Here is a 12,116-nt window from a genome sequence, read left to right as displayed (position 1 = left end):
CCACCAAAGGGGAAAAAAAAATTACAGACCGTAGTCACTTATAAATAAGGAAACAGAAATTCTACTTTAAATATTAGCAAACTGATTCCAATGCATTAAAAAACGACAATAACAAATTGCAATTGCAAACTGCATAAATGGTGTTGGCTAGTGTGTTGGATGAGGCCATTTTACATCCCTTTGGGGATAAAGGGTGAATCCACCAGGATGGCCATAGGCGATATATAAGAAAGGAGACACGTTAAAGTAGAAATCTATCAAGGAGTGTATTAGTTTTCTAGGGTTATATAATGAATGCCACATACTGGGTGGCTTAAGCAATAGAAACTTATTGTCCCACGGTTCTAGAGGCCAAAAGTTCAAAATCAAAGTGACTGCAGGGTCAGTTCGTCCCAGGGCCGCAAGGAAAGTATTTGTTTCAGGCCTCTCTCCTTTATAGACAGCCATTTTCTCCCTGTCTCTCCTCACATTGTCTTCCCTCTGTGCATGTCTAGCTGTCCAAATTTCTCCTTTAAATAAGGACATCAGTTATATTAAATTAGGGCCCACCTTAATGACCTCATTTTACCTTAATCACATCTGTTAAAGACCCTGTCTCCAAATACAGTCACATTCTGAGGTACTGGCGGTTAGGTCTCTAACATGAATTTGGGAGGACACAATTCAACCCATAATGGAGAAGGAATTAATAAGCAATTTAAAACTTGTTTTCTGAATCCACCTATGTTGATATGTTTCCTGCTGGAAACTGGAGTGAAAGCTGATGGGCGCCACAGCTCTTCTCCTGACAGTGGAGGGAGCTCTGAAGAGAGCCATTGGTTCTGATGCTTGCTTGGAGCTGGTGTACTTGGTGCCCTCAGACACAGTGTACTTGGCCAGCTCGCTGGTCAGGAGCAGGTGCATGCTGTCTGTACCTTTCTGGAAGTGATGGTCGAGCACCTATTACTAATGCACTAGGCAGGAACGTGCTCAGAAAAAAATTCGTCTCTCTTAAAAAAGACTTCCCCCTCTTCAGACACCAATCACAACCCCAGGATGTCACCTGTGCTTCTGACTGACTGGTTATAGATCAGAGGTTTCCGTGACTCCCTCCTCAGGTTCAATTAATTGCTAGAGCAGCTGACAGAGCTCAAAAGAACATTTTACTTAACTAGATTACCAGTTTATTATGAAAGAATATAACTCAGGGACAGCCAGATGGCAAGGCATGAGGGAAGGGGTGCAAAGTTTCCACGCCCTCTCCTAGTGCACCACTCTCCCCAAATCTTCACATGTTCACCAACCCTGACGCTCTTGGAACTGTCCTTTTGGGTTTTTATGGAGGCTTCAGTACTAGGTGTGACTGATTAAACCATTGTCCACTGGCAATTGATTCAACCTCCAGCCCCTCTCCCCTCCCTTGAGGTGGGGGGAGTGATTAGAATCACATGGGTGATTAGAATCACATGGTTGGTTGCCCTGGCAACCAGCCCCCATCCTTAGGGGCTTCCCAAAATCACTTCATAAAGATAACAAAAGACAACTTTATTGCTCTTATCACAGGAAATTCTAGGTGTTTTAGGAGCTCTGTGCCAGAAACAGGAACAAAGACCAAATATATACTTTTTACAATAAATCATAAGATCACACACACATTCATTGGTTTTACTTTCAGGGACCCCACCAATTTCTCTTTGTGAAAATAGGAGAAAACTCCCCTCCTGGTTCTGGCCAAGGGAGGAGAAAAGCAAGAAATATACTCAGAATGTTCTCCACAACAGGGGAAGACTTAAGCAGAGCTTTATCCCACCAGGGAAGGGCATTTCTCTCACTCCAGCCCCTCTCACCCTCTTGTCTCACCTAAAGAAGGCAAAACAGCTAAGAAACGCCTGTGAAGGTCATATCCCAGGGACACAAGATCACCAAGAGATTGAGATTTAATCACAGCATTATGGCACACTACCCCTGCTCACAGCCTACCACCACCCTAACAGGGCTCTAGTATAATAAGAGCACATCATGTTTGAGAGAGCTATAAGAGGCAGACTGTATCTGAGACAGAGTTCTTAGAGAGGCTCAAAGACAACAGGACAGACAAAACTAAGGACCTCAGGGGAATTTAAAGCTTCTGGTGCCTTGAGTTAAAATCAACACTAAACACAGCCCAACTCTAGTCCAGCCCAACTCCAATCCAGAAAAACATAAATCCTCACACTCAAAGCCAATTAGCCATAGTTCTTATTACCCAGTACATCATGTCCAGCTTTCAACCAAAAATACTAGCCATTTCAGAAGGCAAAAAAAGACACAGTCCAAATTCATAAACAAGCATAGAACCAGACTCAGATGTGACACAGGTGTTGGAATTATCTATCAGACCACAGTTTTAAAACTGTGATTAAGATGTTAAGGGCTCTAATAGATAAAGTAGACAGCATACAAGAACAGACAGACAATGTACGTAGAGAGATGAAAATGCTAAGAAAGAATCAAAAGGAAATGTTAGAAATTGAAAACACTAACAAATGAAGACCGCCTTTGATGGGCTCATCAGTCAACTGTCTATGATCTAGGAAAGAATCAGTGAGCTTGAAGAAATGTCAATAGAAACCTCCCAAACTGACATCTAAAATAAAAAAAAAATAGTAACAATAAATAGAAAACAGAATATCCAAGGACTGTGGGATAATTACAAAAGGTGTGGCATACATGTAATTAGAATAGCAGAAGGAGAAGAGAGGAGGGATAGAAGAAATATGTGAATAATGGCTGAGAATTTTCCAAAATTAATGATGGAGACTAAACCACGTATCCAGGAGGTTCAAAGAACACCAAGCAGGATAAATAGCAAAAACATCTATACCAAGGCACATCGTATTCAACTACAGAAAGTAAAATATGAAAATATCTTTAAAGAACCAGAGGGGGAGAAAACACTTTAACTACAGAGAAACAAGGATAAGACTTCTCATCAGAAATCATGAAAGCAAAAATGTGTGGCATGAAATATGTAAAATGTTGATATAAAAAATGTCACCAACCTAGAATTCTGTATCCAGCAAAGTTATTCTTCAAAAGTGAAGGAGAATTAGACTTTCTCAGACAAACAATAATGGATAGAATTTCACCAGTAGACCTGCTTTGCAAGAAATGGTAAAAGGAGTTCTTCAAAGAGAAGGAAAATGATGAAGGTCAGAAACACAGATCTACATAAAGAAAGGAAGAGTATTAGAGAAGGAATAAGTGAGGGTAAAATAAAATCCTTTATTTCTCTATTCTTAATAACTGGTAACTGTTCAAATAGTAACAGCAATAATATATTGGATGATAATGACAGCAATGTTATAAGGGATGGAAGGGAGGAAATGGTAATACTCTATTATTCCTGTTTGTAAGTTACCTGCATTACCCAAGAAGTGAAATAGTGTCATTTGAAAGTGGAGATTGGTTATAAATCTATATTTCAAACTCTAGGAAATCACTTAAAAAAGCTTAAAAAGAAGTATAATTGGTATGCTAAATTGAGGATAGGGTATGGAATCATATCACAGTACAGCCATGAAAGAGATCTCTAAATATCCTTAACGCCCATAACCACTCTCAAATGACAGCAGTTACAAGTCTTCCCCTATTAGAAGTTGTTATTTAATGCATTGATAAAAGTGTACATTTATAACTATCTGACAAATTTACATATACATTGATAATTTGTATATGTTTTGATAACTTATTTCAATATAATTGATTCTTTGCGATTTTTTATTTTATGCATTTAAAAACATTCTGAGGCATTTTACTTTATGCATTAAAAAATATTTTTAAATATTCTGAGCTTTACCAAACTACCAGAGTGGCTCATAGAACCAAAAAAAGAAAAGAAAAAAAAAAATTAAAATTCTTGCCATCTATTCAAACTAAACAAAAGTGAAAACTCCTAAAAAAAGAAAAAGTTACAAAGGCTCATTAGGAAGGGTATTTAGGATGTGACAGAATTCTTTCTTACCATTGAGGCAGTGGGGATTCACTACAGTGGAGATAACCTCAAGCTGAACCTCATAAAATGGATATAGACACAATGGAGACCCCATTATAAGGAACTTGGCTGGGAGAGTTTTTAAATTGGAGAATGGGTGCTTCAGAGGAACTTTCATGCTTCATGTATTCTGTGGATGCTCCAAGGTAGGTGATGATGTGAGGGAGCAGGGTGGACCCCATCCGCCCATACTGAGTGTCATCTTCTCTTGGGATCCTTGTTATCAGGCCAAATGCTGAGTGCAAGCTTCTAGAAGTTTCTTCCCTCCTTGGCCCATAGAGGAGGAGGAGGAGAGTGCTGAGGAAAAACAAGGGAGCTGTGCACTGAGATGCAACACCCACGATGACGCCAACCGGAACCCAGACCCGACGCCCACCCCAACCCAGACCAGCTCCGCCTGCGAGCTGACCGGCGAGCTCCAGGACACCAACCTGACTGTGGGGCCAAGCCCATGCGAAGCGAAAATAAGGGGCAGGTGCCTAAGCAGAATGCCCCATGGACCAATCAGAGCTTAGCCTGTCATCACGCTGCCCGGCACCTGGCCAATGGGAAGGCGGCAGCCTCTATAAAAGTAGGCAGGCTCGCCACTTACGCGTTCAGGGAGCAACTGAGGAGGCTGTAACAGCCCTTTGGGTTCTCGGGATAGCGGAGAAATGGCACGAACAAAGCAGACGGCGCGGAAGTCCATCGGCGGCAAAGCACCTCGCAAACAACTGACTACCAAAGTAGCTCAGAAGAGCGCACCAGCCACCGGGGGCGTGAAGAAGCCGCACAGGTACTGGCCGGGCACTGTAGCACTGTGCGAGATTCGTCGCTACCAGAAGTCCCCAGAACTTCTGATTGGTAAGTTATCCTTCCAGCGCCTGGTCCGGGAGATTGCGCAGGACTTTAAGATGGACCTGCGTTTCCAGAGCTCGGCTGTAAGGGCACTGCAGGAAGTCTGTGAGGCATACCTGGTGGGTCTTTTTGAAGACACCAACCTATGTGCCATCCATGCCAACCGTGTCACTATTATGCCCAAGGATATTCAGCTGGCACGCCATATCCGCGGAAAACGTGCCTAAACTGCACACGCAGCCGCTGATCTCACCCGAAAAGCTATTTTAAGAGCCACTACCTGCTCACAAAGGGCACTGTGCACAAACCAAGTAGCGGGTGCCTTTTCTCTCCAATAAACCAGAGGCCTAGCTAGCTGTGTATCAACGTAGTCCCTTATTGGGGTTTATTGATATGAAATCACTGGTTAGTTCCTAGTGTTTGAAGACGAGGAGATTTTCCCTTGCAAGTTAACCATCAGAACAATAGCTGATCATTTTGTGTGCACCTGGTCACAAGTTTTCCAACCCCGTAGAACAGTCTAAACTTGCTGAGAAACCCTACAACCACGGTGGTTCACCATGCTCCCAATAGTTGAGCTGTGTGGAGACAACCCGAGCATGGGTTTGAGGAAAAGAGTGTAAAGATTGCTTTTTTCCTACATTGGTGCTGCTTGGAAGCTTTTATTGAGGCTATGTTAAGTTGATAAAAGCCAAGCACTGTCAGGTCACTAGTCATACAAAGGGGATAAAATCCATTCCCTACTGTCCCTGTTTGGTCTGCACTTTCAGGATGCTTACAGCTGAGTGAAGGACGTCTGTATGTAGAAGCAGTTAACATGCAGCGTGCTTCAGTGATAGCTCAATGTTGTCAGTATGCAAGAGTGGGTTTCTGAAGTTTCTTTGAGCCCAGTTTGTTATCCAGTAGACTTAAATTCAAAATCTTCATCAACTAAAGTAGTGCACACAAAAGTTTTTTTATTAAAAAAAATTTTTTTTAATAAATGTATGTATTTTATTTATTATTTTTGGCTGTGTTGGGTTCGTTGCTGCATGCAGGCCTTCTCTAGTTGCAGCGAACAGGGGTTACTCTTCATTGCAGTGCACGGGCTTCTCATTTATTGCAGTGGCTTCTCTTGTTGTGGCTCACGGGCTCTAGAGCGCAGGCTCAGTAGTTGTGGCACACAGGCTTAGTTGCGCCACGGCACGTGGAATCTTCCTGGACCAGGGCTTGCACCAGTGTCCCCTGCATTGGCAGGCGGATTCTTAACCACTGAGCCACCAGGGAAGCCCGGTGCACACAAAACTTTTGAAGGTTGAAACTAGTATCTTTTAAGTTTTAGAGTATATGTAAGTTAATGGGTGACAAGTCTTTGAAGGGCCATCTAAAAGCCAAGAGTGTCCAGGGACAGCTATGTTCTGGTTCTGAAGTCAGTTCTAACCTTCAATACTAGAATCCTTTTAAATAAACCCAAGCCTGAACTCTGTGCCTTTTTTGTGCTTTATGAAGTCTTATCTTGCAAGGAATAGACTCTTGAATTCATATGACACACCTAAAGAAAGCACCAAACCCTGACTGGATCTGCACATCACCTGGTGACCTGAAAGTAAAGATTTCCTGGAATGACATGTGGAATTGAAGCTTTTCCAGGATATCCAGACCAGGCCTGTTGGAAGTTGGTCGCCAAGCCTTTGGTGGTGACATACTGCAGATTATCTCCAGTGTCTATGATCTTGGTAACATATGGATTTCAGATTAAAAGTTCCTGAGAGTTCTCCCTCCTACCCCTCCTTTTTACTCAAATGTGACCTTAATAGGTTTCCAATCTGTGCACTTTCTTTCCAATGTGAAAGAAAGGACCCAGGAACGGTCATTCCTGACATTGAGACAAAAAGTCACTGAAACTAAAAAACCTGACTCTTGATCAGCAGTGTTTTCAGAGAAAGATCTTGATCAAAAGGGAGTAAAGTAAAAAATTAATAAACCGAAACCTCAATTAAATAGAGTTAGGAGACCAGAACAGGGAACTCTCATGCCCTGAGATGATAGCAGAGCCAAACAGGAAAAAGAAAGACTCCTCTTCTTTCCCAGCAAGAACTCAGGCAATGAAAAGACATGGACTCTTTTTTTTTTTTTACTATAAACCTTCCAACTTCCTTTTCTCTCTATAAAAGCATTCTCTTTCCCTTACCTTGTGGGCGTCTTGCACAAGGCTCACCACAGTTGCAGACCCAGAATTGCAATTCTCTGCTGATCCAGAATAAACCCATCTTTGCTGGAGAAAACCAGTTTATTTGTTTCAGGTCAGCAAGTTAAAAGGAAGTCACTAGGGTGGGCTGGGCTCTAATCTCACATGACTGGCACGCTTAAAAGAAGAGGAGATTATGACATACAGAGGGTCATGTGATGACACAGGGAGAAGACAGTTATAATATTGTGATTTACAATTAGAAATATATATTTGGTCTTCCTCCTCATTCCTAGTACAGAAATCCTAAAACCTTTGGAATTTCTTAAGTAATTAGAGTGATAATGGTGTCTTTTGTTACTCATAGCAAGCCCATTTCAATCACAACAGTGTTTATGTTAATGAGGTGATTTTGGAAAGGATAAGGGCTGGTTCACAGGGGAACCAACCCTGTGATTAGAGGTTTGAAACTTTCATTCCCACCCTTGACCTCCAGGAAGGCGACAGCAGCTGGAGGTTGAGTTCGACCACCAATAGCCAGTGATTCAGTCAACTGTGCCTATGTAATGAAGGCTCCATGATAATCCCTGTAGTACTACTGGAGATTTTCTAAATTGGTTAACAAGAACTCATACACGTGCCAGAAGGGTGGTGCACCACAACTCCGTGGGAACAGAAGCTCCTGCATTCAGGACCTAACTCTATGTATCTCTTTATCTGGCTGTTGATTTGTATCCTTTAATATCTTTTATAATAAACCAGTAATCTAGTGAGTAAACGTATTTCCTGAGTTCTGTGAGCAACTCTAACAAATTAATTGAACCCAAGGAGGGGTCATGGGAATTTCCATCGGTTGGTCAGAAGTACGGGTGACAACTTGGACTTTTGATTGGCATCTGAAGGGGGAGGAGTCTTGGAGGACTAAGCCCTTAACCTATGGGGTCTGATACTATCTCCAGGTGGATAGCATCAGAATTGAGTTGAATTGTAGGACACTAGCTGGTGTCGAGGATTGCTTGGTGGTGTGCGGAAACACCCCCTCCAACACACACACACACACACACACACACACACATTTAGTGATCAGAAGTGTCAGAGGTGAACTAGAGAATTGAGAGTAAAGGAAACACACAGAAGTGTGTTTTTCCATAGCAACTACTGTCTACATGCCAAGGAGAGAGGAGGCCTCAGGAGAAACCAGGGCTGCTGGCACTTGGATCTCAGACCTCCAGCCTCCAAAACAGGGAGACAATAAATGTGCGTTGTTTGAGCTGGCTAATAAATTATAATAATTACAATTAAAATTAGCATTAGTATTAGTTATTTCTCTCCCTCCCACCCAGTGGTGGATTTTTGGCTTCCCGGAAAAAAGAGATTTTTTTTTTACTCTTGCTCTAGTGGTTAGAGCTGAAAAATCATGAGACTGGAGCTGTTGGTCACAGCTTTTATTGTCATGTGCAAAAAATCAGAATAAAGCAGCGGGCACTGAAATAGCAGAGATGGGAGATGAAAGACAGAGAAGGCTGGTGCTAGGGACTGTGATCTCATTGTTCCCGGGGGGCCTGCTTGGTGAGAGCCCTGATATCCTTTGATGAATGTACCACACTTTTAACCCAGTTCAAATTGGGGTTTGCCATTTGCAACCAAGAATCCTAAGAAATATAACACTGTCCTTATTGTGACATACGGTGACCGGATTGGTTTACTCTAATGATTCACAATTACACAAGATAAAGTACTTAAAATGCATTCTAACTTTTGTACAGCGAGCCCTGGTGGCCAGTGCCTAGAGGGCCCCATGAAAGGAAGGGCAGTGGTGGTGCTAGGAGTCCACTCTGACTACATGCACACCTGCACTTGTTGGAGAAATATAATTAAAAACAAATTTAAAGTGAGAAGAGAAAGAAAACAGTTTACTCTTCAGTAGGCACAAAACCGGAACGTGATGTACATCACCAGCAACCTAAGAGACTACAAAGACAGAAAGAAATCTCGTTCTTTTACAGAGCTGAGTAGATGCAACCCATTCAATACTTTAGGCACATTTTGCAATTTGGAGCCAGGTGACAGCTGAAGTTAAGCTCATTTCCTCTGAGGAAGTTGGGAGATGTGACATTATCTTCACTGATGATTATGAAGAGGATCAGAATATGCCACCCCAAAATATGCCACTTTGGCATGTGGATTATTTTGTGTTGATGGCAATTGAGAATCAATAGATGCAGAAAGACACCTTCTCAGAGCTTCCCTTATCTAACTAAAAGCAGAAACTTCTGGGAAATTAGGACTGCCATAAAGCCCCTCTCTGGGGGAGTTTTATGGGCATGAAGAAGATGGAAAGTTGCACCAAGATGAGTGCACAAACAAACCTCATTAGACAACACTTATCTGCCATACATTTCCTATTCACCTTCACAGTTTAACACCTTTTGGTAAAATGGTGTATAAGCTTCTGAGTCTAACCACTTCTTGGATTTTCACTTCTTTTCTGTGAGTGCCCCCAAGCATATAAAAATATTAACATCAGTAGGATTTGTATGCCTTTTCCCCTGTTAATCTATCTTTTGTCATGTTTGCAGATACTGAATTTAAGAGGGTAGAGGAAAAGTTTTTTCCTCCTCTACAATTACATTTCAGAGATGGCTTCCAGGTGCTTGGGGAAACATTCTTGAGATGTGAGACTGGCAAGGTTAGCCACTGAAAAGATTTATATACATTTGAAAAGGACAGAGGGAAAAATTACAAAACAAAAGGGGGGGGGAGGGGGGGAAGTGTCCCCTTAATTTCAACAGGCAGAATTAAGCCTCTTATTTTTAATTTGTATTTTCCCTTATACATCAGTTCTTTGCCTGTTGCCCCCATACCAGCGTGATGTGGGATATTCAAGAAGTACTTGTAAAAATGCTGCATCAGCCCCAGACATTCATGCTCTATTTGGATGCCCCAGGTTATTGGGCTGAGAAATATATCACCTTCATGATAAACTAATTGGAAACAATCTTAATAGCTTCAAAAGGGAAAACTGTGAAGTCAATAAGAAGAATCAGATAGTTCTTACATGTCCTGATATGTTGTTAGGTTTAACAAAAGGCAAGTTGTAGAACAGCATGCATAATATGTCATCATTTAAATAAAAATAATAATTAGATGATTGAATATGCACCTCTTGAAGAATATACAAGGAATTCAATCTTAAAAGGGAAACTAGGAACTGAGAAAACCCCCAATTGAGGGCGACTCAAATTTAACTATAAACCTTTTGGAATTCTTAAGTTTTATACCATTTCCATGGTTTCCTTTCTGAAAATAAATAGAATATTTAAGTAACATCAGCAATGTAAATTCTGAAACATGTCTTATTTCTACTATTACAAGGTAAGTATCACTCAAAATTACAGAACTCTTTACCTGAATAAAACCAATCCGGGTACATTTTTAAACAAAAGGCCAATGTCTGCTTTATCAGATGTTCCTTTTCCTGTTTTATGTCTAACAGACAACACCATGAAGTTACTTAAAATAAAAATCAGCTTTCCCCTTACTCTCACCAGTGGTTACTCAGCCAACAGGTCTTCCTGAGCTTTCACAGACCACTTCTCCTCCATGGCACCTGCAGAAGACTTGTGCCATGAGGTCACAGAATAAATAATAGGCATGATTTACACCATGAAGCCCTCCTTCAAACCAAGTTTGGGACCAAAATCTGAGGTTCTTCTCCTCCTGAGTTACATGCCGCCCAGTATCAAGAACTGTTACTTCCTTTTTACTTCAGAGACTTTATAGAATCTTCTTCTAAATTTATTTTTATTGAGATATAATTGGCATATAACAGTGCATAAGTGTAAGGTGTTGATTTGATACATTTATATATTGCAATATAATTACTGCCGTAGCACTAGTTAACACCTCTATCACATCACATAATTAGCAGTTCTTATTTGTGGAAGGAACAATTAAGACCTAATCTCTTAGGACTTCCCTGGCGGTCCAGTGGTTAAGACTCCACACTTCCAATGTAGGGGGCGTGGGTTCAATCCCTGGTGGGGGAACTAAGATCCCACATGCCGTGTGGCGTAGCCAAAAAATAAAAACAAAAAATGAAAAAACTTTAAAAAAAAAAAGACCTAATCTCTTAGCAACTTTAAATTTATAATACAGAATTGTTGACCATAATCACTAAACTGTGCATTAGATCTCTAGAACTTATTTATCTACTGGTTACAAGTTTATACGTTAAACAGCATCTCCCCCCCACAGAACGTTATGGGCAACTCCCCTTCCCTCTCCACAGGAGCTGCACCCACAAGCTGGGAACTGCAATTCAGGCAGAACAGAGTTTTTCCAATGGGTCACCCCCTGCCTGCCCACCTCCTTATGAGGACATATCGGTTGCCTGTCTAATTGACCCCACGAGGACCTCTCTGATTGCCCACCTGCCTGGTCCTTGAGAAGGAATGCAGGTAGAAACTGGAACAAAGCAGAGGAAGGAGCCCTGGCTCACATTCATCACTAACCAGGTACAGAGAGTGCAAACTGAACAGAGGGGCGCAGTGGCTCTCAGCTGTGAAGAAGAGCCTCCAGAAATGGGTAACACCAGATCCCTAAACAGGAAAATCCATTAGTTGTCTAATAAAAACAACTTTGGACCATCATGGGCTGAAGGTTCGTGTATCATCTTGCTGTCTTTTCCTTTCGCCCGGGAGACCCTGCACAGCTCCTCTGCTGGGAGTTCGCTGTTGCAATGAGCCCATAGACACAACAGGGGTGTCCTCCGTGTTCTCAGCCTGCCTGGCTGGGATGTCCACTGGGTTGCCACCACTTCCTGAGGTAGCTGAGGCCCCAACAGATACTGCCAGCCATCACTAAGGAGCCCTGTGTCTCGGGTCCCAGTGGCTCAAAATAATTGAGAGCTTTGTTAAGCCAGAGGGTGACCTACTGGCATTTTCTGGAATAACTGGCTTTGAGAGCTGGTGATCCCCATCCTGGCAGTTGGCAATGTTCCAGACGGTAGAGGCCATGAACTGGCCTCCTGAGAAGAGGACACATTGCAGTGAAATCCCCAAGAAGCTGAAGGGAATTGGGACGTGCCACCCCAAAATA

At 42.0% G+C, this 12,116-nt stretch overlaps 1 protein-coding gene across 1 annotated transcript; it reads left to right on the top strand.

Annotated features, from left to right (window-relative positions):
- Nucleotides 1-1,445: 1,445 nt before the first annotated feature.
- On the top strand, nt 1,446-5,076 carry H3-4 (H3.4 histone, cluster member; the record flags this gene model as incomplete). The annotated part of the gene is made up of 1 exon (XM_082456325.1): nt 1,446-5,076. Exon 1 carries the CDS (start codon nt 4,666-4,668, stop codon nt 5,074-5,076), a length of 411 nt encoding a protein of 136 aa, XP_082312451.1. The 5' UTR covers nt 1,446-4,665.
- Nucleotides 5,077-12,116: the final 7,040 nt, after the last annotated feature.

Source organism: Balaenoptera physalus, assembly GCF_965194825.1.
Source record: "Balaenoptera physalus genome assembly, chromosome: 3".
Taxonomy (NCBI): domain Eukaryota; kingdom Metazoa; phylum Chordata; class Mammalia; order Artiodactyla; family Balaenopteridae; genus Balaenoptera; species Balaenoptera physalus.
Note: the sequence above shows the minus strand (reverse complement) of the source record. Positions and strands in the feature narration are given on the sequence as shown.